At 39.4% G+C, this 27,980-nt stretch overlaps 1 protein-coding gene and 1 non-coding gene across 12 annotated transcripts in view; both read left to right on the top strand.

Moving 5' to 3' along the window:
* The window catches only part of Macf1 (microtubule actin crosslinking factor 1), a 364,069-nt gene that overhangs the window by 212,550 nt on the left and 123,539 nt on the right, over positions 1 to 27,980 (top strand). For 6 of the 11 annotated variants that reach the window (XM_042674998.1, XM_042674983.1, XM_042675025.1 and 3 more), the window contains exons 33-44: positions 308 to 460; positions 1,658 to 1,746; positions 4,512 to 4,647; positions 8,728 to 14,082; positions 15,193 to 15,342; positions 15,898 to 16,113; positions 16,201 to 16,350; positions 17,083 to 17,316; positions 20,420 to 20,569; positions 22,734 to 22,967; positions 24,534 to 24,758; positions 27,428 to 27,946. In XM_042674998.1, coding sequence (XP_042530932.1) covers positions 308 to 460; positions 1,658 to 1,746; positions 4,512 to 4,647; positions 8,728 to 14,082; positions 15,193 to 15,342; positions 15,898 to 16,113; positions 16,201 to 16,350; positions 17,083 to 17,316; positions 20,420 to 20,569; positions 22,734 to 22,967; positions 24,534 to 24,758; positions 27,428 to 27,946 — 7,611 coding nt within the window. The remainder of the gene's footprint in view (positions 1 to 307; positions 461 to 1,657; positions 1,747 to 4,511; positions 4,648 to 8,727; positions 14,083 to 15,192; positions 15,343 to 15,897; positions 16,114 to 16,200; positions 16,351 to 17,082; positions 17,317 to 20,419; positions 20,570 to 22,733; positions 22,968 to 24,533; positions 24,759 to 27,427; positions 27,947 to 27,980) is intronic. The other 5 variants (XM_042675035.1, XM_042675068.1, XM_042675046.1 and 2 more) reach the window with 2 other exon arrangements.
* Trnaa-ggc lies at positions 14,721 to 14,801 on the top strand. Its single transcript has one exon. It is a non-coding gene; the product is annotated as a tRNA-Ala (tRNA).

The following is a 27,980-nucleotide window of genomic DNA, read 5'->3' on the forward strand; positions in this document are numbered from 1 at the left end:
CCCCCCCCCAAAAAAGGCCTGCATATCTTTGTAAATTTCCAAATAATCAACAGCTGATAGAAACACTGTTAAAAACATTAACCACCATACTTTTTGCTTCTTTAAATTAGGAAGACTTCCTTTCTAACATATGTGCCTTGTGTAATCTGTTGTCTTCAATCTCTTTATCTGTAGATCTAAGAGTTATAAAAATGTGCAAGGTATTATATGTGAAGGGCAGTAACTTTCAGGCCTGTTTTGAAATCTAAAGTCATGGCAGTTTAAAGAGACATTGACTTGGGTACTGATTTTCTATATCTTATTTTAGAAAGTGGTAGAAGAGGAAAAACAAGAACATGTGGAGAAAGTTAAAGAACTTTTGGGTTGGGTGTCCACCCTTGCAAGAAATACACAAGGAAAAATTGCTTCATCCCACCCCAAAGAATCCACAGACATTGAAAAAGCTATTTTGGAACAGCAGGTGAGTATCTATCTTGCTTATGTGGGATTATATAGTAATAAACTTTTTTACTTAATTAAAAGCTAACTTCCAGGACTTAAGAAGTTGTTTTTCACCTTTTAAGTTAGCAATAGTGCAATGGCACTGTAATTTTCTTCCTGGGATGTTGTAAGTGTATATGTTTTTGTTTTGGAGGTACTAGGGTTTGACAGGGCCTTGTGATGACACTGCTTGTTTGTTTGACGGCACTCTACTACTTGAGCCCTGTCTACAGCCTTGCTTTTTTTGTTGTTGGTTATTTTGGAGACAGTGTCTCATGGGCTTTTCTGCCTGGGCTGACTTAGAACCTTGTTCCTCTATAGATATTTGCCTCCTGAGTAGCTAGAATTATAGTTGTTATCCACCAGCACAAAACTTTTTCCTAAGACTTAAAAAATTTAATTTAGCCTGGTATTGGTGGTTCACACCTATATTCCTTGCTTCTCAGGAGGCTGAGATCTGAAGATCATGGCTCAAAGCCAGCCTGGCAAGATGGTTTGAGACTCTTATCTCCAATTAAACATCAAAAACCCAGAAGTGGAGATGTGGGTTAAGTTGTAAAGTGGTACCTTTAAGCAAAACACCTGGGCCCTGAGTTCAAGCCCCGGACTGACACAAAAAAATAATTATTATTTCAAAAAGTGTTTGAGCCAGGCGCCAATGGCTCACGCCTGTAATCCTAACTACTCAAGAGGCTGAGATCTGAGGATTGGGGCTCAACGCCAGCCTGGGCAGGAAAAGTTCGAGAAACTCTTGTCTCCAATAAACCATTCAGAAAACTGGAAGTGGTGCTGTGACTCAAGTGTTAGAGTGCTAGCCTTGAGCTGAATTGCTAAGGGACAGCTCCCAGTTCCAGAGTTCAAGCCCCATGACTGACCCCGCCCCCCCCCACCCCCCCACCCCCCAAAAAAAAAGTGTTTTACCCTTGCTGGGTGCCAGTGGCTTATGCTTGTCATCCTAGCTGCTCAAGCAGCTGAGATATGACTCTCATCTCCACTAAACTACCAAAAATGCTGCAAGTGGAGCTGTGGCTCACATGGTAGAGAACTAGCTTTGAGCAAAAAAAGCTCAGGGCCAGTACCCAGACCCTGAATTCAAGCCCCAGGACTGTACCAAAAATGAAAAAAAATTGACTGTTTTATTTTGGGGTTTAGCAGCTTTTCTTTTTTCTATTACTAGGTTCTGGCAGAAGAACTGACAACCAAGAAGGAACAAGTTTCAGAGGCCATTAAAACTTCACAAATCTTCTTGGCCAAGCATGGTCATAAGTAAGTATTAAAAGTCAGACATTTGGGAGACCTACTGTTTCTAGCTAAATTTGAAGTTGATGATGAGAATGCAGACTGGAGAATTTATATGAGAAAGAAGAGCCAGATTATGAAGAGTTTTATATAGTTTCATAACATACTGAAGAATGTTCATTTTATCTTGTTGGCTATGAGGAATTTTAAACCTAATTAGGTTTTGTTTATGGTTGTTAGACTATTTAGAAAAAGCGTTCAAATGAGGTGAGAAGATAAGTTAGGGGCTATCTTGATAATGACAAGAAATGTTGGTGGGAGATGGGGAGACAAAGATTTAAGAGATAGTAAAGATGATAGTATGGGTTTGGTGATACCTGATAGTCATCAGATAGAACTTCAGGATTTTTGGCTTAGGTGATAGGGTGTATGATTAGCCAAGATAGAAAACTGGTAAAGGCGTAGGTTGAAGGAGAAGACCTAAGTATGAAAACCTTATGGGAGCGGGACACCAGTGGCTCATGCCGGTAATCCTAGCTACTCAGAAGGCTGAGCTCTGAGGCTAGTTCAAAGCTAGACTGGGCAGAAAAGTCCCCATGAGACACTTATCTCCAATTAACCACTCAAAAAACCCGGAAGTGACACTGGCTCAAAGTAGTAGAGTGCTAGCCTTGAGCGGAAAGAGCCTAGGCCCTGAGTTCAAGCCCCATGACTGACAAAACAAAAAACAAATAAAACAAAAAACCAACCTACAAAAAACAAAAACAAAAAACCAACCTATCGGACATCAGGGTAGAAATACCAAATATTTACTAAGAGTATGTTAACTACATTAGTCCAAATTTTTAACTGTTTATGGACTAAGTCTCAAGGACAAAATGAAGAAGATAATAAGGAAGGTTCCAGAAGGTGTGTGGGATGTTAAAATTCATTAATAGAAAGTGTAACGTTAAGAGTTAGAATAGTTTTGTTTTGTTTTTTTCTGCATGAGGGGTTGGGGATTAGGAAAGGCATACATGAATATAATATTGTCAGGAGGAAAGCCAGAATATGAGAAGAATGGTGTCCAATGGTCTATAATTTCTCTTTCAAATAGGCAGAGGTGTTTACTGAATATTAAAGTGATGTTGAGGCAGAAAGAAAAGGGGCTTCTCTGGGAACTCCCAAAAAGATTGTTAGGAAATACCAAGGCCTAGTTGAGGTTATAGATCCAACCCCCAGTTGGGCATACTTAGCAGTATAAGAAGTCTAGGAGCAAAGAGGTTCAGTGGTTTGATTGATCCGGGGTTAGGGTCTTACCCAGATCAGTGAGAGGACAGAGCAAAGAGGATGCACTATGAGATCTAGACTCCTAAAGAGAAGAAATTAAAGATAATAGGACTGGTAGACTAACAGAAAAATTTTTAAATCAAGAAAGGAGCTGGAGTTGAACACCAGTGGCTCACACCTGTAATCCTAGCTACTCAGGAGGCTGAGATCTGAGGGTCCTGGTTCAGAGCCAGCCCAGGCAGAAAAGGCTGGAAGTAGCACTGTAGCTCAAGTGGTAGAGCACAAAAAGGTTAGGGACAGCACTCAAGCCCTGAGTTCAGGTCCCACAACTGGCCAAGAAAAAGAGAAAGGAGCCTGGCAACAGTGGCTTACACCTGTGAGATCTGAGGATTCTGATTTAAAGCCAGCCCAGGAGGGAAAGTCTGTGAGATTGTCTCCAACTAACCACCAGAAAACCAGAAGTGATGCTGTAGCTGCAAGTGGTAGGGTGCTAGTCTTGAGCAAAAGAGCTCAGAGACAGTGCCTAGGCCCAAAGTTCAATCCCTACAACTAACCCCTCAAAAAAAAAGAAAAAAAAATCAAGAAAAGCTTAGGAATCCCATTGAATTGATGGATAGATCTAATATGAACTTATATACTTCATTCATGGTAACAATGCAGAATTAAAAATAAAAAAAATGTCAAGTTGCAGGAACCAACAGATTTAGGAGGTGATTACCTTTGGGAAGATACAAAAATGAGTGGACTTTATACAGAGTACATAGTGAGCTTCAATTACATGCATAGTATCTATTTCTAAAAGACCTATAGAAAATACAGTAAATATTATAATTTAAGCTGATGCCTACCTGTAATCTCAGTGTGTAAGAGGCTATGGCAGAAGGAAAGAGTTGCAAATTCAAGGCCAGCTGTGCTATGTAGTAAATCCTGTCTTAAAAATTGTTTTAAAGACTAAAAATTAATATGCCAGGCACGATAGTGCATATCTGTAATTCCAAGCTACTCTGGAGGTAGAGATCAGGAGGATTGCAGTTTGATGCTGTGAACCCCCATGTTAATGCATGTGGATGTTGACAATTGTAATTTCAGCTCTATGGGTTGGATAAGTAGGAGAATCATGGGTTGATGTTGGCAAGATCTTGTCTGAAAAATAACTAAAGCAAAAAGAACTATATACATACCTTAAGTTAAGGCCCTGAGTTTAAACCCCAGTTGTCTTTCTACCTTTCCCTAAAATTGGTAAAGCTCAATAGATGGGTGATGGATAAATGAGACTTTGTTATAATCTTTTCAAAACATTTTATTTTAAAATAACTGCCAGGTGCCCATGGCTCAAGCCTGTAATCCTAGGTACTCAGGAGGCTGAGATCTGAGGATCACAATTCTGGACTTTCCTGCCTGGGCTGGCTTTGAACAATGATCCTCAGATCTCAGGCTCCTGAGTAGCTAGGATTACAGGTGTGAGGCACTGGCATCCAGCTACAATTAATTTTTTAAATCATCTTTAATGCTTCATCTTCTAGACTCTCAGAAAAAGAGAAGGAGCAGATTTCTGAGCAATTGAATGCCCTGAACAAGGCTTACCATGATCTTTGTGATGGTTCAGCAAACCAGCTCCAACAGCTCCAGAGCCAGTTGGCTCAGCAGACAGAACAAAAGGTATTTTTAGTTTTTGTCTTCCAACGTTGGGAGGATACCTTCTCCGAGTGTGTAAAAACAATGTTGCTGATTGAGAGTCACAATCACTAGCTTTCCATGACCCATATGACTTAATTTTTAACTTCACCTTAGCAACCATTTGTCTTGTGTATCTTAACTGGGGTTCCATGATGTATTAGTCAGTTAAAACACCAAAGGACAAACCTTTGGACCTTTTTTCTGTCTTTTATCATTTTGTTGCTGAAAGCAGTCCAAGAGAACATAAATTTGTATTATATCTGATCACAGGGCAGTAAGATTACTCCTTTGTGGCTTTCTCACCCCAAAGTTGTTAACCAAGAGTTATGGATATTGGGAAGGAAAAGCTGTGAACCTTTCCTTCCCTACAATGAAGAGTGAGAAATGAATGCCATTTCAAAGCAAACTGGTAGATGAAGTTCACTGACTGAGACACTGGTTCCCCCTACTCATGGTCATCCCATCACATGACAGCTTTACCAGTTCCACTCCATGTTATTTCCTGGACCATTAAAAGTTGTTGTAGTTTGTTGTTGGTTGTCCTAAGTACTTCCTGAATATTTATGTGTGTGTACACTTACCATAATATATACATGTGTCTATGGGATATATACATATATATGTGTGTGTTTGCCTGCTTATTTCCTATGTTGTGAAGCAATGGCCAATTTGTGGGGAAGAACAAAACTTGAGTTCATGTGGCAATCAAATTAGATTCAAATGATGTTTAAAATAAAGCTCAGAAAAAATAAACCTTGACTTTTGGTCCTTGGATATAAATTTATGCACCAGGAGCTAGAGTTGTAAAGACAGACCAGCCCTGATTTGATGGGGTATTCCAAAAAAGAATATGCTGATGTAGCATTATCTATATAAAGTAACCCACTTCTAATGGCTTGTTGCTTCACCATATAAGGGAGTATATGAAAAGTTTTAACAATTGCTTGCTGAGAACATTCAGTTCTCATTTTGAAAGTTTAAAAAAAAAATTGGGGCGGGGGCTGGAGAATAAAGACAAGCTGCTGAGCACCACTACATTGAGCATGATGTGTCCCTGTACTGTGTGTGTTTCATGTGAAGTATTGTTCTGATTAACTGACATCCTTGCTTACAAGTTTCACTAACCCTTTGGAGTTTAAGCACAAATGCACAAAGGGAAAAGAGGACGACCTGTTTGGGGTTCTTTTTTGCAAAAAACAAAAAAACAAAAACAAAATACAAAAAACAAAACAGTCGCATGCTGGACGCTAACACCAAGCTTACACTGTGTGTGTGATACGGCTGAGCTGCTCCATAAGGCTCTATCTCTTATCTACCCGAGGCGTGCCCTGCAACTCTGGTAAGTAGAAGCCTTTTATGTTTTCCTTCTTTTTCCTCTGTCTTTTAATGCTTGTTTAGGTCACAATGTCCATGTTTGGTAGGGCTGAAATGGATTTTTATTTTCTGGATTACTTCCCAGTTTAGTGCTGTCTGCCTGTCCTCCAGTTATGATGATGTTGGAAGGATCTGTGTAGTCTTTTCTGTTTGGCTAGACTCCACATCTGTGTTCAATGTCAGCGTTTCTAAGGCTTAATGAATCTTATAGAAGAAATTTAAAGTTCTTAACATAAGCTTTCCTTTTGTTTGCTGCTAAATAGGCCTTACATGGATTTTTCTAAAAGGAATTTTCAGATATCTCAAGTCCATGAACTTTTTCAGTTTCTCTGTAAAAGAGACATAGTAGATTGGTACATGTTTAACTTGCACAAATTGAATCCTATAGTCTGGGATAGAAAACAAGATGAGGGGAATATAGCAAATAGTATTATACTTAGTGTGGCAAAGCCTACCAATTATTCCATTAATTGAGCTCTTTCAGTGAAAGAAGTGAGCCAGTTCTACTCTTCCCTCATTTGTTATCTTGCTTTCTTCCAGTGTACAGTCATCAGGTTTAAAATCTTGAGCGTACATTAAAAAAATCTGGCTTAATGATTTAAGGGCTTTCTTTCTACTTATCCATTCATTCACCCCATGTTCATTGTACTACAAGCACTGTCTTTTACACTGAATGGATAAAGTAGGCTTTTATGGGGTTTATTTCTCACTGACATAGAAATGAAATTCATTGCTTACAAGACAAGAAGGTAATTGGCAATTGCTTCAACAAGGGATAAGTTACAAAGAGTTTAATAAGGACTAGAAAGCAACACTGTCCAAAGAGAGGATGGAAGGAAATGAAGATAATGAATATGGACAAGAAGAGCTGAAAAATTGTGAAAGTAGTAGTGTTCTAACTGGTTAAGCTCTTAAATGATTTAAAATCTAAACAACATCTTTCTGTGATAACAGGCTTCAAAATGAGAACTCTTTAGAAGCTGTTTCTAGGATGTACAAAGGTGATTTTGGCAATGTGTGAGGTTTGACTTATTCAGCAACCTTAGGGCCTAACTTGTGTAAAATGTAACTTGGCTTGTTTTTTTGTTTGTATGTTTGTTTTAATAATACTGGAGCCAATTGAACAGGCAGTTTATAATGTAAGATTTAAAATCTAGACTTGATTTGTTTTTGGAACTCACTAGTATTTTGACATTGAGTAAGTTAACTACCCTCTCTGTGGCTTATTTTCTTACTTATAAACTAAGATTATAACAGCTATTTTTTCAGTTATCTATTATTATTTTTTGTGAAAATACTGTAAAAGAGGCGTTACAATTACGTGGGTAAGATAATGAGCACATTTCTTTTCAAGCGTTGTAGCCTCCTGCTTTGTTTCCCCTTCCTGTCCCTTCATATCCTCCTCCCCCCATTCCCCCCCCCACAAAGTTGTAAAGTTCAAAACAGCTATTAGGATCATTTTGAGGATTGTCAGTGGTAAATAAACCTAATAAGTGGTTGTTATCATCATTGTTACTATTCTACCCATTCAAGCCTAAATCAGAAGGAAAGTTACCAGTGATTCCTGAGGCAAGAGTCTGGTCCCTAGAATATTCCTCTTTCTTTTTCCTTCCTTCCTTCCTCTTTCCCTCCCTCTCTCCCTCTTTCTGTCTCTTTCTCTTTCTTCTCTCTCTCTCTTCTCTCTTTCTTCCCTCCTTCCTTCCTTTCTCTCTCTTTCTTTCTTTCTTTCTTTCTTTCTTTCTTTCTTTCTTTCTTTCTTTCTTTCTTTCTTTCTTTCTTTCTTTCTTTCTTTCTTTCTTTCTTTCTTTCTTTCTTTCGGCTTGATCAGGGCTTTGGGCACTATACCTGAGCTTTTTCGACTCAAGGCTACTGCTCTACCACTTCAGGGTCTTTAGTGGTGACTTGGAAATAAGATTCTCATGGATTTGCCTGCTCAGCCTGGCTTTGAACTATAATCCTCAGATCTCAGATTCCTAAGTAGCTAAGATTACAAACATGAGCTACTCGCACCCAACTTGTTCCTTCTTGTCTTGCTATTTCCAAGTCCTAGAATAAATATAATTCAGATTGGAAAATTTAACTTAGATCCATTGTTGTAAAGCTAGCATTGGCCACAATGATTGTAAATATCCCAATTGCTTGGGTGTATACACAAGCCTATTCTTAGGATGCATAACTATTTTGTGGCTGTTGGGCTGTTTAAATCTCTCATGCTGTGGACCACTCCTGCTGAACCCATCAGCAGAGACGTGCTTCTTCCAGAGTCTTCTGCATGGGTTTCAACACTGAGAAGTTGCTATATGAGGTTGATTTTTTTTTTTACTTTCTCCGAACTGGTAGGTGTTTTTAAAACCCTTTGTAATGATTTAGTCTTAGAAATAACTGTCCTTTCACATTTACTGCTTGCCACTTTGTAGAGCTTGTCACTCAGATATGCTAAATGCCATCCATCATCCTTCAAATAATCTATGAATTTTGGGCCCTACTAAATATTCTGCAGTTTACAATTTTTTTTTCATTAACACTACCAGGTTTGCTTCAGAATATTTCCTACATGTTGAGACTTATCAGGGCTGAGTTTTTCTGTGGTCAGAATTTTATATACATTAGTTTGTTGAATGATTCCTTTCAATAATTGTTCTTTGCCATTGGTTCTGACTTAGTTTTCTTTTTCCTTTTTTCTTTTAGGGTTTCAGAGCAGTTGCTGGGGTGATTGACCTAGGCACAGTGGAGATGTTTCCCATCTTCAGAGCCATGCAAAAGGGCCTCATTGACCAAGATACAGGCCTTATGCTTCTGGAATCCCAGGTTATCATGTCTGGTCTCATTGCTCCTGAGACTAGTGAAGAACTCTCTTTGGAGGAGGGCCTTGCCAGAAACCTCATTAATCCTCCTATGTACCAGCGTCTCTGGGAGCTACAGGATACCCTGTCCTTAGTAAGCAGGCTTACTGCAAACAAAGGTCCCCTTTCTGTGGTAGAAGCAATTGAAAAGAGAATAATCAGTGAGAGATTTGGACTGAAAGTCTTAGAAGTTCACCTGGCAACTGGTGGTTTCAAAGTTTTCCCCAATGAGAACTGTATTAACCTGGAGGAAGCTTTTCATCAAGGCCTCATTTCTGCTGGGCTTCATTCAGCATTAGAGTCTCACCTGAGATCATCCAGGAATTTGATAGACCCCAACACAGCTGAGAAAATAGGTTTACTGGATCTGATGCAAAGATGTATTGTCCACCAGGAATCAGGATTGAAATTATTGCCTGTCAAGCAGTTGGCAGGAGGAATGGTGAGCTTGAAATCAGACCGGAAGGTTAACATTTTTCGTGCTGTTCAAGAAGGGCTAATAGATAGGCAAGTCACTATCCGGCTGCTTGAAGCTCAGCTTTTTGCAGGTGGCATTGTAGATCCAAGAACAGGACACAGACTTACAGTAGAAGAGGCTGTAAGACATAATTTGATTGACCAAGATATGGCCTGTGCTATTCTCATAAGGCAGCTTCAGACTGGAGGCATCATTGACACTATCACAGGGCGTAGGATAACAATAGATGAAGCAGTAAGCAATGACCTAGTAACTGCTAAGATTGCCCTTGTGATATTGGAATCCCTCTGGTCATTCATGGGGTTCCTATGGCCTGAATCTGGAGAGATTCTCGCAATTACAGATGCTCTAGAACAAGGTATTGTGTCTACTGAACTAGCATGCAAAATCCTTAGTAACCGAGAGCATATTGAAGCTCTTTTTTTACCAGAAACCACAGAGATTTGCTCCTGGAAGAAAGCAATAGAAACTAGTATTTTGGACAAAGATCTTGCCAACAGCTTAAAATTAATTTGTATCCCTGATGTGATGCCCCACATGCAATTAGCAGACTTTTCAGAGAGAAAAACATCAGGTACTACTTCTGGAACAGCAGCACTTCTGTGCAACAAGGGCCAAACTGAGGGCATATCAAACCATGGAGATGAGTTGTTATTTCAACTGATGACTCATAGCTATATTAATGTGCACAATGGACAGAGGGTGCTTCTGTTAGATCAAGAACTGATAGAGATCCTTACATCCAGAGATGAATATCAAGCAAGTCCTTCAGAAATGCTTGAAATTGGACATTATAGACTAGACAATCCTAAGAAATTTCAAGAATCAGCTAGTGAGAACATCACAGAAACTTTCAATGATAAGCTCACTGTGAGATTCCAGTTTTCTTCTCAGAACAAAGAATATCCCCATCAAGAAGATTGCGCTGAAGCAAAAGGCAAAAAGACTGTTGTAGGAATAAAATATTCTTCTTTAGAGAACCCTGAAAAGGATCTGTCTATAGGAGAACAAAAAGTGGTTACTGGAAATGTTGACTCTTTGAAGGTCATAAATAAAGTCAACTCAGAGTTACAAAGGCAGTTGTTAAATACTAAAAATGAAGACCAAACAGAAACTTCTACTAGAGAAAATGCCAGCAGAGAACTTCTGGTGATACCTCCTAAGGAAACTGAAGGTGGGCCGTTGGTGGTTGACAAAGATGTTTTTTCTGTTGAAACAACAAAGGGAAAATGGCAAGCTCCCAGAAAGACTTCCTTTACAAGTCAGAAAGAACAAGCAAAGTCTCATAAGACTGAATATATTCCAAGTGAAACTAAAAGGCCTCTCATTAAATCCCAAAGGAAAAAGTCACAAGTTCAGGCAGAGAAGTCACTTGGTTTAAAATTAGGATTTAAGTCAGAAAGTGATGTGAATATTCATTCTTTGGACAAAGAAAAGGTGTTAAGTGAAATGCTTTTAGCTAAGGATGGCTGTAAACAAAGCCAAGAAGGCCAAAGAGTTGCAGATGGTGATATGGTGATAATACAAAAGACTGACACAGAAGATCATGATATTGAGACTTCCTTTTCATGCAATCATCCTGAGTTGCTTAAAGAAGCTCCCTTAAATGTATTGTCTGCACAGCTTCTAGATGGTGGTATACTTCATGAAGGAACAGGTCAGAAACTTTTACTAAGTGAAGCAATAGCGCAAGGTATTGTGCCTAGCCACACTGCCGTGAAACTTATGGAAAAACTGAACATGTTTCGGGGGTTCTTTGATTCTCAGACCTCTGAGTCTTTGACAACTGAAGAAGTTATTGATGAAGGTCTGATGGACGAAACATTATTACATAATGTTCTCAATGCAGATAAAGCTATAAGTGGTGTCTTAGACCCCCGTACTCACACACTATGCTCTGTTAATGATGCAGTGGCAGTTGGACTTCTTCACAAGGAAACAGCCACCAGAATTTTAGAGGGACAGGTGTTAACTGGTGGAATTGTTGACCTGAAACGAGGCAAAAAACTTTCAGTAACTTTGGCCTCAAATCTTGGTTTGGTGGACAATGCTGAGCAGACAGACCTTATAAATCTGGAGAAGGCTTCCAAAGGCAGAGATGCTGACAAAACAGTTAGAGAGAGATTGATTGGTCTACAAATGGAAACAACAGGACTTGTGGACCCTGAGAATAAAGCCCTTTTAACAGTTGTACAAGCCATTGACAGAGGTCTTTTGGAGAGAGAGGAAGCCATTTGTTTCTTGACTAAACAGCTAGTTGATGGAGGTATCATTCACCATATATCTGGAATGAGACTTTCTGTTGATAATGCCTGTAAACATGCCTTGATTGATGAAGATCTAGCCAACCAACTCAAAAAAGTTGAGAACTTAAACCTTCAGCAGTTTTATCATCCTGAAACAAAGGAAACACTTTCACTCCCTGAAGCTATAAAATTAGATCTTGTTACCCCAGAGATGAAAAGAGAAATCCAAGAAATTCAGGCCTTAAATGAGAATCTTGTGGATATCATTTCTGGCCAGCAGTTGACCTGTGCAGAACCTAACAAAGAAGAACTGTTAACTAAAAAGGCAGTACTAGCTTCAGGAATGATGCATGGGGTTATAGATCCTGAAAATTGCAGAATTATTCCCTACTCAGATTTGGTAAAGAAATGTAAGATTGATATTGAATCTGGATTGAGATACCTAGAAGTAATTCCCTTCTCAGACATTAAAGATGGGATGAGCGACAGGGTACTTACATTGTCTGAAGCAATTCAGCTTGGAAAAGTAGACATTCCATCTACACTGAAAATTTTGGAAACTCAGGCAAACACTGGTGGAATCATAGATACAGCCACAGGCAAAAGACTTACATTAGCATCAGCTTTGGAACAGAAACTGATGGATGAAGACATGGCCAGAATTATTGCATCTCATCAGGTATTGAATGGAGGAATTATTGACATATTTAATGATCAAAGAGTGACTATACAAGAAGCTGTTGAGAGAAGACTTCTCAGCCCTGAATTGGCAGCTGCTTTAAAGTCTCATGATGATGGAGCTCATATTGAAAAGCAAGATGGAATTCAAGTATGTGAGGTAAATAATGAATTTCTGAGGAAAGCAATGTTAACTGCATGTAATCAGACTGCTGAAGTGAGTTGTGATAAAGGAGACCATGACAGATTCTTAGAAATTGAAAGTCAGTCTACACAAGGAAAGGTTAAAGTAAGAGATTCAGTTGGGGAAATGGCAAAAAGAAGCAGGAAGAGTTCATTGAAGGAAGTGGACAGTAAAGATCAAGACGAGGGAAGAATTCGAGGTGCTAAAGGAGCAGTCAGCATCATTATTCATGGCAATCTTAAAGGTAAATCCTCAGACCAAGTTTCAGTGATGCATCCTTACTCAGAACCTTCTGATTTGACACTCGATGAGCTTGCTAAAAATCATTTGGGAAAAAATACAGATGTAGAGCAGGAAAAAGTAGTGTCACCAACAGAAATGATTATTCATATCAAGCAGTCCACCTCAGGCCTAGATGTTGAAGAAGCAAGAAAAAGTCTAAGGGAAATTGCTTCTGAGGTACAAGAATCAAATCATGAAACATCAGGCAATTTGCTGAGTGAGCAACCAGTGAATACTAGGGTGAAGAGTAAGAGAGAGAAGAGGGAGATGATTGTAAAAGAAAATGTCCAAACATGTAAACCAGCAGTTCTTTCTGAAGCAGAGTTAAATCAGAAAACTACCATTGGTGATGTGTATGACTTCCAGTCTCTAGAAATGAATGGAAGTGAAACAGGGAAAGAAACTGGTAGAGAAATGGAGTTTTCTGTTACTTGTAAAACTGAAGACTCTTGCCAAATGACAACTAAAGAAATTTCTGCAAGAAATCAAGGTGTTCCAACATTCTTCAGCTCTACACAAGTCAGTCAAGGGGAAGGAAGAAATGTAAGCCTCTATTCTACTTTAAAACCAGGAGAAAATTTATCTCAAGAAACCACTAGTGGGACACATAGTAAGCCATTTTCTTCTGTGACTCCCAAACCTGAAGTATTATGCAAACAAAAAACAGTTTTAAAAGCTCAAGTTACAGATATATCCCAAACTTCCAAAACATACAGAACTGTCCAAGAAACCACCAGACAAGAAACCAATGATCATCAAGATTCCTATGTTATTATTAAGACTAAGGAAATCAAAGATCCAATTTCCATAGCTAAAAAGTGTAAAGAAAAGTCATACCAAGAAGTACCTTCTAATTCAACAAGAGCTCTTAAACTGGAAGAAATTACAGTTTCTAAAGTAGATGCAAAAGAGGCCAGTTGTCTAGAATCCTCAGACAGAAAAGATTTCTATCATCAGGAGAGCAAAGATGATCCTGAACTTTGTGGAATGCTCAAATCTAAAGTAGTAACAACCAAAGAAACAAATGGAGATAGATTTCTAGAAATGGCAAGCCCTATAGTTATGGTATCCCTTCTCCCAGAAAAATTGCACAAAGATAGGTTGCAGAAAGAGAGTGCGGGGCTACAGGATACTATCATTAGTCCCGCTATTTCTGAGCTCAGTGAAGAAACAACAGTGTCCCAGATGTCATATGCTACAAAGAAGATGGATCAGAAGACACCACAGAAAAGGGTCAGAGATAGCCCAAGCAATGAACAAGCTCCCTTCATGGCTGTACCTGGAGGAAAGGGAAGTGAAGGAGTAAATCCTGAGGCCTTCAGAGCAACTCAGGTAAATTTCCGTGTGTGTGTGTGTGTGTGTGTGTGTGTGTGTGTGTGTGTGTGTGTGTGTGTGTGTGTGTGTGCGAGAGAGAGAGAGAGAGAGAGAGAGAGAGATAACTGATTCATAGTTTAAGTTCTTAATTGGATACATAGTTCACATATGTAAAACTAGGCATAATTACATTTTAGTGTACTAGAGAATCCTCTAAGGTACAACTTTTATCATCTATAATACATTAATATAGATTAGGCATGAAATCTGAATGCCTTTTTGGAATTTGCAAGTTTTATTTTGTCTTGCTGTTTTGTGGTGCTGGAGAAGGAACCCTGGGCTTGCTAGGTAAGCACTCTTTCACTGTTGTACATCTCCAGCCTAGGAGGTTTACATTAGAAACTAACATTGGAACTAATTTGAAATACTGAAATGATGCTACTTGAAATCAGAGTAACCTTTGGAAATGTTCCTAGAGTAATATTTATTCATTGATAATTACAACCTTCTGTTCTCTGAGGAAATAAAATCACTTTTGTCATATTGAAATGATCTAATAAAATAACGTTTTATTGTATTTGTCCTATTTTAGGAAAAATTTCTCATTTCTGTTTATCCAACAAGAAACCTTGCCTGCTTTAAAAGCCTATCTAGGGGCTGGGAAGGTGGCTCAGTGGTAGAGCGCTTGCCTGGCATGCACGAGGCCCTGGGTTCGATTCCCCAGCACCGCATAAGCAAAAAGAAAAAAAGCCGGAAGTGGCACTGTGGCTCAAGTGGTAGAGCGCTAGCCTTGAGCTGAAGAGCTGAGGGACAGCGCCCAGGCCCAGAGTTCAGGCCCCATGACTGGGCCCTCCCCCCAAAAAAAGGGGGGAGCTGGGAAAGTGGCTCAGTGGTAGAGCGCTTGCCTTGCATGTCTGAGGCCCTGGGTTTGATTCCTCAGCACCACATAAGCAAAAAGAAAAAAACCGGAAGTGGCACTGTGGCTCAAGTGGTAGAGCGCTAGCCTTGAGCTGAAGAGCTGAGGGACAGCGCTCAGGCCCCACAACCAGACCCCCCCCCCCCCAAAAAAAAAAAGCCTATCTAAAGAAAAATTACAGAAGCGAATGGTTTTCATTTTTTGCTCCACAGAATGTGTTTAACCGGCAACTCTGTTTAGAACATGATGAGAAACTGGTATCTTATCTGTCTCTGTTACGGGACATTGAAATGAGGACTAAACAGATTCAGCCTTTGGAATTTAATCTGACAGAACTACAGAATCTTCTGTGTCGGGCCAAGGTAGGTTCCCAGAGACTTCAGTGAGTTTGATGGCTTCAAGATAGCTAGCTTTATTTTCCCAGAAGATTTCAAGGCTTAAAAGAGTCTAGGCATTAATGGCTCATGCCTATAATCCTAGTACTTGGGAAGCTGAGATCTGGAGAATCATGATTATATCCAAAGCTAGCCTTTGCAGAAAACATCTTCTAGACTACATCTCCTTGTATGCACAAGGTAAGTTCAAGGTAGTGATTGGTTAGTAAGAAATACTGAATAAATTGGATGTAAGTTCATCTCTATTATTTTTCCCAAACTCCAGTAAGACATCAAGAAAACACACATAAACTCAGCCAGGCATAATGGCATATCTTGTAATCTCAGCCCCTAACAGGGTGCTGCAGGAGACTCTGAGTTGGACCTGGGTTAATATAATAAGAATGAATGTACATAAAAACATTTTCTAAGCCCTATATCCTATCACATGAAGTGAGTGAAGATATGTATGTTCATAGCAGATTCCCTGATAGCAAGTTTGCTTGTCTTTAGTTTGGCATTACCACCAGTTTATTTTCCCAGGTGTTAGACAAGGAGTTAAAGGATCTGTCCAACTTGGTGAGTCAGGAATTGGAGTGTGTGGATCAGATTATCAACAGCCAGCCCCAAGAAGTCCCTGCTCAGTTGTTGAAGGCTCTGGAGAAAGATGCCAAGAATCTTCAAAAGTCTCTCAGCTCTGTAAGTGACCATTGGAATTCCAGACTATTCCACCTCCAGAATGCCATGGAAGTAAAAAAGGTAGCATCATCTTTTAACTCATAAAGGCTCGCAAAGCTTGGGCAGGCCTCCAGAGTTTTATAATCTGACTTGCAGTTTATTTTTCAGACTACAGTGTTAAGTCAACATATGCAGCTAGAAGAAAAGCTTCAAGATCTAAGAACCTGGGTTGGCAATGCAAATCTTATTCTAAACAGCAAAGAATATGACAACAAAATAGATGTCATCAGCTTGAATCACTCTCTCCAACACTATGAGGTAACCCATTCCATTCATACCAAGGATGTTTCACTTGTTTTTTTGTGTGTTTTTTTTGAGTTGAGAGTGTAGCTTAGTGGTATAGCAGTTGCCTCACATGTGCAAGACCCTGGGTCGCAATGCAACAACAACAACAAAAAGGGCCCAGTGCTGGTGGCTCATACCTATAATCCTAGCTACTCAGGAGGCTGAATGTGAAGATCACAGTTCAAAGCCAGCCCAGGCAGGAAACTCCATGAGACTTTTGTTTTTTTTGGTTTGTTTTTTGGATCCAGTCGTGGGGCCTGAACTCTGGGCCTGGGCGCTGTCCCTCAGCTCTTCAGCTCAAGGCTAGCACTCTACCTCTTGAGCCACAGTGCCTCTTCCGGCTTTTTTCTTTTTGCTTATGTGGTGCTGAGGAATCAAACCCAGGACCTCATGCGTGCAAGGCAAGTGCTCTACCACTGAGCCACCTTCCCAGCCTTCCATGAGACTTTTATCTCCAGTTATCTATTAAAAAAAAAGCTGGAAGTGGAGTTATGGTTCAAGTGATAGAGCTAGCCTTGAGTGAAAAAGCTAAGGGAGAGTGTCCGGGCCCTGAGTTCAAGCCTCACAATTGAAGGGGGGGAAAAAAGGAAAGAAGGAAAGAACATTAACTTCTCCTCGATTCTAACCAATAAATTGTTAATGGATAGCGAAATAGAAGATTTATTTCTCTTTTTGTTTTTGTCTCTTTTTCCCTACTTATTTCAGGATATGAAGCAGTCTGTGGCAGAAAAGAAATCTCAGTTGGATACTCTTGCTTTTGATATCCAATTCTTTATCTCTGAGCATGCACAGGACTTGTCCCCTCAGCAGAATCGACAAATACTGAGGCTCCTGAATGAACTGCAGAGGTCCTTCCAGGACCTCGTGGAACGGATAGCAGCTCAGATGGATGCATTACAGGCCCATCTTGAACAAACGAAGCAGGAAGCCCAGGTTAAGGTCAGACTGAACCAGCAACTGGGCTCAGTTTGTCTTTTGAAATGTCCTCTATTTTGGGGGGTTTCTGGCCACCATCCATTCATGTATCCAGGAATCTGGATCCAATTTTGAAATTTCATGTCACTTGGGCCATTGTGGTTTTGGCAGCTGTTCTGTTTTTCTTGCCATGTTTTTGTTTTGTGTGCATGTGAGGGAATATATATGTGTTAATGTGATTGCATGTGCAAGCGTATTCAGCTTAGTGAAATGCTACTGTTCACTGTCTCATTGCCCTTTCTTCATATTATTTTCTTCCTCAGTATTCTTTTTGAGAGTTGAGAAAACATCTATATACTATGAGCTTCAGAAGAATGATTCTAGATATCAGTTTTATGCTGAGACTTTTCAAATAATTTGTAATAAGATCCCTTGGCAATCTTTAGACTACTTTTAAATTTAAAATTATTACAATTTTCTAGTTCTTCTTTTCACACAGTAGTGCCCGACACTAAAATCAGTTTCTGAAAGCCGATATGATAATTTTTTTTTAATCTAGAAATTGGATCTGTGGCTCAAAGTGGTAGAGTATTGGCCTTGAGCAAAAGAGCTCAGGGACAATGCCCAGGACCTGAGTTCAAGCCCCACTACCAACAAAAAAAAAATACTAAAAGAATTTATTAGCCAGGTGCCAGTGGCTCATGCCTGTAATTCTAGCTACTCAGGAGGCTGAAATCTGAGGATTTTGGTTCAAAGCCACCCGAGGCAGAAAACCCACCAGACTCTTATTTCCAATTAATCACAGAAAAAGCCAGAAGTGACGCTGTGGCTCAACTGGTAAAGTATTAGCCTTGAGCAAAAGAGCTCAAGGACAGTGCCCAGGCCCAGAGTTGAAGCCCCAGGACTAGCAAAAAAATAAAAATAAAATAATAATAATAAATAAAGTAAATTAAAATAAATTAAAAAATAAATAAAAATTTAGCCATCACTCATCACAAGTCTGTTCTTAAAAAATTCAAAGGCAATATCATTGTATTAATAGTAACAACATAGCCTTTAAATATCTTGAATGATGTTTATCTTATTTCTGCTGTTTGAATAGTAAGTTGACATACAGCAAGATGATAATAGGATTTGCTAGTTGTCACCAGAAAATATCAGGAGCTCCTTTTATTAAACATTATACAAAGTATAATTGAGCTTTGGGGTCAGACTTAAAAGAAATTAGAAGCCAGGTGCTGGTAATCCTAGGTACTCAGGAGGCTGAAATCTGAGAATCTCAGTTCTAAGCCAGCTTGGGCAGAAAAGTCTGTGAGATTCTTACCTCCAGTTAACACAAAAAGCTGCAAGTAGAGCTGTGGTTTAGTGGTAGAGTGCTCGCCTTGAGCCCAGAAGCTAAGAGACAGTGCTCAGGTCTAGAGTTCAAGCCCCAGGATGGGGGGCAGGGGGTGGGGAGGAAGGAAAAAGGAAAGAAAGATTACTCAGGGCCATAAGTCCCATTACTGCTTATTTATACTTTCAAATGTGTTATAAACAAAATCAAATCTTTCTTTTTTCTTTTTTTTTCCGGTCTTGGGGCCTGAACTCTGGGCCTGGGCAGTGTCCCTCAGCTCTTCAGCTCAAGGTTAGCCCTCTACCACTCCAGCCACAGAGCCACTTCCGGCTTTTTCTGCTTATGTGGTGCTGAGGAATCGAACCCAGGGCCTCATGCATACAAAGCAAGCACTCTACCACAGAGCCACCTTCCCAGCCCACAAAGTCAAATCTTAATGAAATGGTTTAGATTACCTGTTAATTGCACCATTGAACATGTGCAATATCCTCACTTAGTAATTTTCTACTTGAGACAGTGTCTTGCTATGTAGCCAAACCTAGCCTCAAACTCACTAATCTACCCTTCCAAGTGCTAAGATTATAAGCAGGCATCACCGAGCCCAGCTTCCCTTACTTAGTAATTTAAATAGCATGGGATAGCCTGTGGGTAATGAATGAAGTAGATTGGTCTGAACCACCTTAAGACCCAGCCTAGATCCAGGGTAGGTCCCTGAGTTTTCAGCAGATGATAGAACTGTATGTTACCATTTTCCATGAGTACAATAGTAATTCCACAAATGTTTATTAACCTTGTTGTCAGAAATACTCTGTTTCTCTCTATTTGCTCTGAATGTGTGTGTATGTCTATGTGATAACTTGTTTGCTTTGCTTTTTTCAGATTCAGTCTGCACCTATCCTAACCCATGAAGATCCTGTTTTACAGCTGAAGAACTCTTAGGAGTTCTCTTCAAGTGCCCTTCTATTTGTCCTAAAAAGGGGGAGAGAGGGCCAATGTGAGCACCTGTTTGTAAGTGCAGGTGACTAAAATGCCATCAGAAAACACTAACTGGTAGAAAGTGGTTTTAGAAGGATGGTCAGGAGAACACATCATGCTCAATTGCTCAATTAGGTGCTTCAGCCGTAAGAGATCTGGGGAAAGGAGCAGGCACAGAAACATATTCCCTCTCTCTCCATGAGCCTAACTTTTCCTATGATAATAGTGTAGATATTCAAGAAGCTAAGCCAAGTTTCTATTCTTGGGCAGTTTCTCCAAATAGCCAAACCAAGCTATGTGCCTGGTGTGTAATCATGCTAATACCTCTCTGTAGTGGGACATTTGGTACATAAAATCAGTTCAAATTATTGATAAACTTAGCTTATAAATTATCCAAGGCCTTGATTTTTTTTTCTCCTACTACCTTTTCATGTTTTGGCTTAGTATTTAGCAAATTCTTTAGTTCTAGAGAAATTTGTCAGAATGGCTGATTCTGATGTTTATCACCATGATCAAAGATAGTAATAGATTCCAAAGGTAGTAATGGATATCTGACAAAAGAGCTCCCAAATTCAAATCTAACCAGGGGTATTCCCTCCCCAAAAGTTACCGTGATATCATCCCAACCACAGAGCTAAATGACCAGACTGCCCAAATAATGGGAGCTTCCTGAATATGATTTCTGTGCCTTTTCCTCTTCTAGTTTTCCATTGCTTTTCTCTCTTTGACACAAAATCCTGTTTTACATTTCAGGGAATTACACATATTTGTAAAATGAGAGTTATTAATTGTCTTTTGATTCCTTTGCATTTTAATTAGACTCTGCAGAAACAACAAAATACCTGTCATCAGAAACTGGAGGACCTTTGCAGCTGGGTAGGACAGGCAGAAAAAGCACTGGTGAGCCACCAGGGCAGAGCCTCCCCACAGGATCTCTCTGCTTTGCAGAAGAACCAAAGTGACTTGAAGGTCAGTATGAGTTAAACTAGTTCTTCATTCTTCAAAACATGTTTATAAAGGCTTTCTGTATACCAGTGCTTAATGTCCAAATCATGAAAAACAGTTATTACCCCTTCCCTCATGAAGTTTAGTTTGGTAGGGAAGACAGATAGATTAGCTCTAGAACAAGCATCTAATTATTAGCCATTACATCTTTAAATGTAAAGTCATATGAAAACATAGACCAGAGACACAGTCTAGTCTAGGGTATCAGAAAAGGTTACTTGAAGTATCACTTAAGCCAGGCACCAATGGCTCACACCTGTAATCCTAGCTGCTCAGAAAGCTGAGATCTGGGGATCTCAAAGCCAGCTTGGGCAGGAAAGTCTGTGAGACTCTTATCTCCAATAAACCAGAAGTGGCACTGTGGCTCAAGTGGTAGAGCACTTGCCTTGAGCTGAAGAGCTCAGGGACAGCCCCAAGCCCAGAATTCAAGCCCCATGACCAACCAAAAAAAAAGAATCACTTAAATTGAGAAGTGAATGATATGCTTTTATAGGGGTTAGTGCATGATGTGGTAAGAGGAAAAAAAACATACTAGGTAGAGGTTTATGCCTGAGTTTGGAGGCTGGAATGGGATTGAGCATAATATATTCAAGAACTGAGCTAATTCAGTTGGACCACAAAAAGTAAGAGAAAGATTAACAAAAAAGTGAAGCTGGAGAGATGGGGAAAAGCTTTTCTCATACTGCTTGTTGTAGGCCACATTAAGGAGAAGAATAACCAAAAGAGTACAGAGGAAAGGGTAGATAGATGCCTGGAGCATATAGTAGCAAACCCTATATACTATGTTTTCCCAGTACATACACACCTATGATAAAGTTTAGTTTATAAATTGGACATAGTAAGAGATAGATAACCATAACTAATAATAAAATACAACATAATAACAAGAATAATAAAGAGTATCAATATGCTTGTGCTTTAGGGACATTATGTGAAATAAGGATTCCTGAAGTACAAGCACTATGATACAATAGATGGTCTGATAATTTGGGCATCCAGGAAGTGACTGATTGGTAGTATATACAGCATGGATATTGTGAACAAACTAATGATTCATGGTCCCAGCTGAACAATGTTATTTGGAATCATGCATAATTTTAAACTTTAGGAATTGCTTATCTCTGGAATTTTCTGTTTAATGTTTTTGGACTACGATTGATGATGACAAATCTCAAAAAACAAAACCATGGGGCTGGGAAGGTGACTCAGTGGTAGAGTGCTTGCCTTGCATGCATGAGGCCCTGGATTTGATTCTCTCAGCAACATATAAGCAGAAAAAGCCGCAAGTAGCACCGTGGCTCAAGTAGTAGAGTGCTAGCCTTGAGCTGAAGAGCTGAGGAACAGCACGTAGGCCCAGAGTTCAGGCCTCACAACCAACCAAAAAAACAAAAAACAAAAAACTGGGGCCTGGCACTGGTGGCTCATGCCTGTAATCCTAGCTTCTCATGAGGGTGAGATCTGAGGATCGCAGTTTGAAGCCAGCCTGGGGAAACCGAAGTCCTTGGGATTCTTACCTTTGATTAACTACCCAAAAATGGGAAGTAGCCTGTGGCTCAAAGTGGTAGAGCAATAGCCTTGAACACAAAAGCTAAGAATCCTGTGGACTTTTATATAGTAATATAAAAGACCAATGAATGGGCTTTGACTTTGCTAGAACATGCTGTCAACTCCTCTTTATGGAAAGAATAATCTCTTAGCAGGTAACTTGCAGCTGAATAAAAATCTCCCACTATTCAGTATATCAATATATAGTCCTCACTCTGGTTCAACTTATTTCACATAGGCGATACGCCACCACTGACGTCATACCTCCACTTCCAGCTTTTTTCTGATTTAATTGGAAATAAGAGCCTTTTATATTCTGATTGTCTGAGCTGGCTTTGAACCATGATCCTTAGGTATCAGCCTCCTGAGTAGCTAGATTATGGGAAGTTTCCTTTTTTTCCCACCAAGTATTTGCTGAGAAAGTGAAATATTTTAAATTTTTCATTGCACTGGTTTAGAGGTAAAACTTAGATAAATTATAAGTCAAGAACTAAATACAGAAATGTCATCCTAGCCATTCCATCCTATAGTATTCGAGGATGTGGAAATACTAAGAACTGTTAAACTGTTTTCTTGTGTTCAGGATTTACAGGACAACATTCAGAACCATGCCACCTCATTTACTACTGTTGTCAAAGATATTGAAGGGTTCCTAGAAGAAAACCAAACCAAACTGAGTCCCTCAGAGCTGACAGCTCTTCAAGAAAAACTTCATCAGGCTAAGAAGCAATATAAAGCTCTCCAGGAACGAACCCAAGTGGCTCAAAAGGAAGTGCAGGAAGCAGTGAGCTCAGCTTTACAGCAGGAGACTGAAAAGGTAACCAAATGGCTATGATACTTGGTGTTTTACTAAATGAAAACTTCAGTTACACAAAAATAAGGGGAAACTTCCTTATAGAAAGCATAGAATGAGAAAAAAAAAATAACTGATTCAAGAGCAACCTTTGCTTTTATAAGAAATACCCAGAATGACTTCAGGTGAGGAATAGTTGCCAAGAAGTACATTTTACAAGGCTGAGGGTTGGCAAAAAAATAAAAAATAAAATAAAAAGCTATCTGTACACTCAGAACTTAACTACTTGAAAGAACTTAAGTAGGGTATTACCCTAGGAGGAAAAAGAGATGGTATACTTCTCTCTTGAATCTACACTAGTGATAGGTCACAGACTATTTCCAGGCAGCCTTGATATAGTTAATGAAGTAAATCATGGCACCTAAAGAAACCAAAGAGAAAGTCAAGTCTTGAATGATTTTCTGCCCCCATTCAGCACTAGCAGATTGAATCAAATCCTTTGTTCAATCTTGGGGTCTGATGATAATGAGAGTGTCAGAGAAGATGAAAGAGAGAACTAAGTTGCCTAAAGATGAGTTCTGCAACATAAGATGATGTATAATTTGATATATCCTATTCAATTAATTAACATACTTGGAAGTTTAAGAACTGTTTTGTTTGGCTGAGATAAGAACTAGAGGTCTGCTTTTCCAAATAGTAGCCAGATAATTGAATGTGACCGTGTTCTGAGTCTACCAAACCAATGTGTCACTTTTCTACAGCTAGAAAGAATTCTGTGAAATCTTGTTGGGCAGCAGGACCATTGATTGCTTTAAAAACTGAGATTTGTCTTTTTTTCTCCTTGTAAACAGTGAAATATAAGTAAACTCTAGAGATTGTTCAAAGAAATTAATAATAGATAATAGTTCTTTTAAAAAATTATTTTTGTTATTTGGAAAGACTGTTTATAACTAAAATTAGAGCATCACTTTTTCTTTAGTATGACCCAATGCTTTGCTTAACCTGTAGTTTGTATTTATTTCATATATATATATATGAAATATATATAATATAAAATATATAATATATATATTATATTTGTGTGTGTGCTAGTGCACACACCAGGCCCTTCTCTGGTCCAACTTTTTTCACATAGCTGATACTCCACCATTTGAGTCATACCTCTACTTCCAAGCTGATACTCCACCATTTGAGTCATACCTCTACTTCCAGCTTTTTTCTGATTTAATTGGAAATAAGAATCTTTTATAATCTGATTGTCTGGGCGGGCTTTGAACCATGATCCTTAGATATCAGCCTCCTGAGTAGCTAGATTATATATTTTGCTGGTGCTCAGCAAAAATGTTTAGAAAGTAATTTTTAGTATAAATTTGGAGAGAAAAAAATCTTTTTTGGTGGCCCTAGGTGTTGAATTCAGAACTTCCTGCTTGCTTGGTAAGCACTCTACCATTTGAGCCACACTGCCAACATTTTTTTTCCATAAAAAAAAATCTTTATTTAGTTTTCTTTGAAGGACCCTGCAGAAATTGTAACCTGTGGTTTATATTTGAGTATCTAAGGCTTTCTCACTGGACTACCTCTTGCTTTCAGAGTAAAGCAGCAAAGGAGCTGGCAGAGAACAAGAGTAAGATTGATGCTCTCTTGGATTGGGTGACTTCCATGGAATCATCTGGTGAACAGCTACAGACCAGACTTCCAGGAATAGAGCAGCTCTCTGGAGCTAAACTGGAGAAAAGAGCCTTGGATACCACTGATAGTTACATGGGGATGAACCAAGCCCCAGAGAAACTGGATAAACAATGTGAGACAATGAAGGTGAGGATTCTAGCTTGTCCTCACTGAGCTGGAGCAATGTCTTCTGCCCAGGGCAAGTTACCACAGCTTCTTGCCTCTAGTTCAGTGAGCACTTCTCAGTTTGTATTGTCTTTGATATGCCTTAGTAGCTTTGATACTGTAGACCATTCCTTTTAAACTACTTTCTTCCTTGGTTTCTACAGCACTACTTTATCTTCCTTCTTTCTTCTGACTTTAAATACTATTACACTTCCAAGTATACCTTAGCCTTCCTCTTATCTTTCTTATCTTTCAGAATATTCTTTCTTTGGGTTGCTTCATCCACCTAAAACATTTTAATTGCTAGTTGTATTAACAATATTGTCACTTCTAAGCTTCAAACCAGTATATAAGTCAATCTGGTCATTTCCAACCTAGAACCACAAGTACGTCCACCTTAACACAGAACTCCCATAATATACACCAATATCTCCTATTCTTGCTCTGAAAGATGTTCTGCTTCCTTTATATCTACTTAGTTGTCTGAATTTGATAATATCCTAAACTATTCTATCTCCCTTTCTCTCTCTCTCTCTCTCTCTCTCTCTCTCTCTCTGTCGGTCGTGGAGCTTGAACTCTGGGCCTGGGCATTGCCTCTGAGCTCTTCAGCTCAAGGTTAGCACTCTACCACTTGAGCCACAGCGCCACTTCTGGCTTTTTCTGTGTATGTGGTACTGAGGAATTGAACCCAGGGCCTTATGATGCGAGGCAAGCACTCTACCACTGAGCCACCTTCCCAGCCCTCTCTCTTACTCTCATGTGAGGGATTTGAAAGTTTAGTCATCAAGTCCAGTGCTTTTTATATCTTTTTCAAAATCGTACCCACTGCTTCATCTCCATAGAGATATTGTAGTTCAGACCATTAGTTCTATCACCAATATCAGTCCAAAGTCTTTAGTATGGTTTACCATCCCTACAACTACCCGTCCACAGGATTTACTCTTCCTTATTTGGCCTCATTGCTTCATCCAAGTCTAGCTATTAATCCCTTTTAGTTCACTGATTGTACTGTGTGCCCTCATTCTACTGGGCTTGTGCATGCTCTTGGAATTTTCTTGCCTCTCCAGTGTAAGAAATGAAAAAGAGCCCAGATCTTGGTTAATTTTTACTTATTCTTCAGATCTCAGTTTAGATTTTATTTCTTCTAGGAAGGAGTTCTTTACTCCCCCAAAGTTAACATATCCCTCTGTGATATGTAGTGGTTCTTATTTTGTATTGTATTTTTGTCCACTTGGCTTTTAGACAGTGGACTCAAAAGCAGAAGCCATTCTTTTTTTTCTTTTCTTTCTTTTCTTTTTTTTTTTTTTTTTTTTTTTTGGGTCATGGAGCCTGAACTCTGGGCCTGAGTGCTGTCCCTAAGCTCTTCAGCTCAAGGCTAGCACTGGACCATTTGAGCCACAGCACCACTTCCAGCTTTTTCTGCTTATGTGGTACTGAGGAATCGAACCCAGGGCTTCATGTTCGCGAGGCAAGCACTCTACTACTGAGCCACAGAAGCTATTCTTGCTCACCAGTTATCTCTACTTATTCATTCAGCAAATACTGAGTATCTACTATATGTCAGACATTGGAAATAAACCAGAGAACCAATAAAACAAATCATCTAGGACATTAACTTGCACAAGCATTTTATATTGAATAATCAAAAAATATATTTCGAACACCTGTAAAACACATGGATCACATATTTTAGTAGTGGTGCCTTTGTAACAAAGATGATTTAGCTTATCAGAAATAGTGTTGAACAACCTATTCGGGCATTGCTTTATTTTGTACTAATAGGATTTCAGCCCCTTGCATGCCACTTTTCTCCTTACAAGATCGACTATTAGGTCTAGGACCTAGTAGTCTTGAAACAGTCAGTGCAGAGAGTTTCCTGATTCTTCTTGCTGGCTGCACTCACCCTAAGCAAGCAGCATTTTATCTCAGGAAGGGTACTGCCTTAATGTCAGTGGGTAGGTTGGAGGATGATGAGATTGGGGACACCTGATCACCTACAGGCAAAGATGTGGTACTGCTCCCTACTGGCTATTTGAGCAGGATCTGTTAGTTACTGTAGCTTTCCTAAGATGACATAAAAAGCTTAGACTAGGCTATTGGTACATGCTGAAACTAACTGAAGGAAAGTAGATTTGTAGTTCTTCCCTGGTAGTTGCATAAAAGTATAGATAAGACCACTGAATGGACTTCCACTGTCTTTTATTAGACTTAGGAAGAACATATTTAAGAAGAAAACAATCACATGACTATCCTGGTTACTCTATTATTGTAGAAGATTTTAGTTGGCTATTATAGATTCTTGTAGATGTAGACATAGTTACTAATTGGTTTAAATCACATTTCTGAACCTTAATTATCTTCATGACTTTAGTTAGGACATATAACTTCATTTTCATATTCATGTATGCCATTTTTAATATGGGTATTGTCTGCCTGCAGTAGCATAGAGATAGAGGTTATGAAGGTATCTGGCTGTGATATGTATTACCCCATTGACAATAAGGGTTGAAGTAGAGATAGAGACCACTCCACCTGGAGACATAAGCAAATATTTGTTTTCTTATTGGTTGTGCCTTTTTTGTGGGGGGGTTACAAGCAAATATTTGTTTTCTTATTGGTTGTGCCTTTTTTGTGGGGGGGTTACTCACCAGGTTCGTCACCAAGAATTGCTGTCCCAACAACAAAATTTCATTGTGGCCACCCAGTCAGCTCAGGCCTTCCTAGACCAGCAGGGCCACAATCTCACTCCTGAGGAGCGGCAAATGCTGCAAGAGAAGCTAGGCAAGCTTAAGGAACAATATGCATCTTCCCTGGCCCAGTCTGAGGTGGAATTAAAGCAGGTACAGACTCTCCGAGATGAGCTGCAGAAGTTCCTACAGGACTACACTGAATTTGAAAGCTGGCTGGAACGGTCTGAGAAAGAGCTAGAAAATATGCATAAAGGAGTCAATGGCCCTGAAGCCCTACCCTCTCTGCTAAAGCGTCAGGGAAGCTTCTCAGAAGATGTCATTTCTCACAAAGGGGACTTGAGATTTGTGACTATCTCAGGACAGAAAGTCCTGGACACAGAAAACAACTTTGAAGAAAGCAAAGAGCCATCCACAACCAGAAACTTAGTAAAAGAGAAGTTGAAGGATGCAACAGAAAGATACACTGCTCTCCACTCAAAGGTAAGGGTAGATCCTAGAAGCCACTGGGAAAGTG

The sequence above is a fragment of the Dipodomys spectabilis genome, unplaced genomic scaffold (assembly GCF_019054845.1).
Source record: "Dipodomys spectabilis isolate Male_0828 unplaced genomic scaffold, ASM1905484v1 ptg000002l, whole genome shotgun sequence".
NCBI lineage: Eukaryota > Metazoa > Chordata > Mammalia > Rodentia > Heteromyidae > Dipodomys > Dipodomys spectabilis.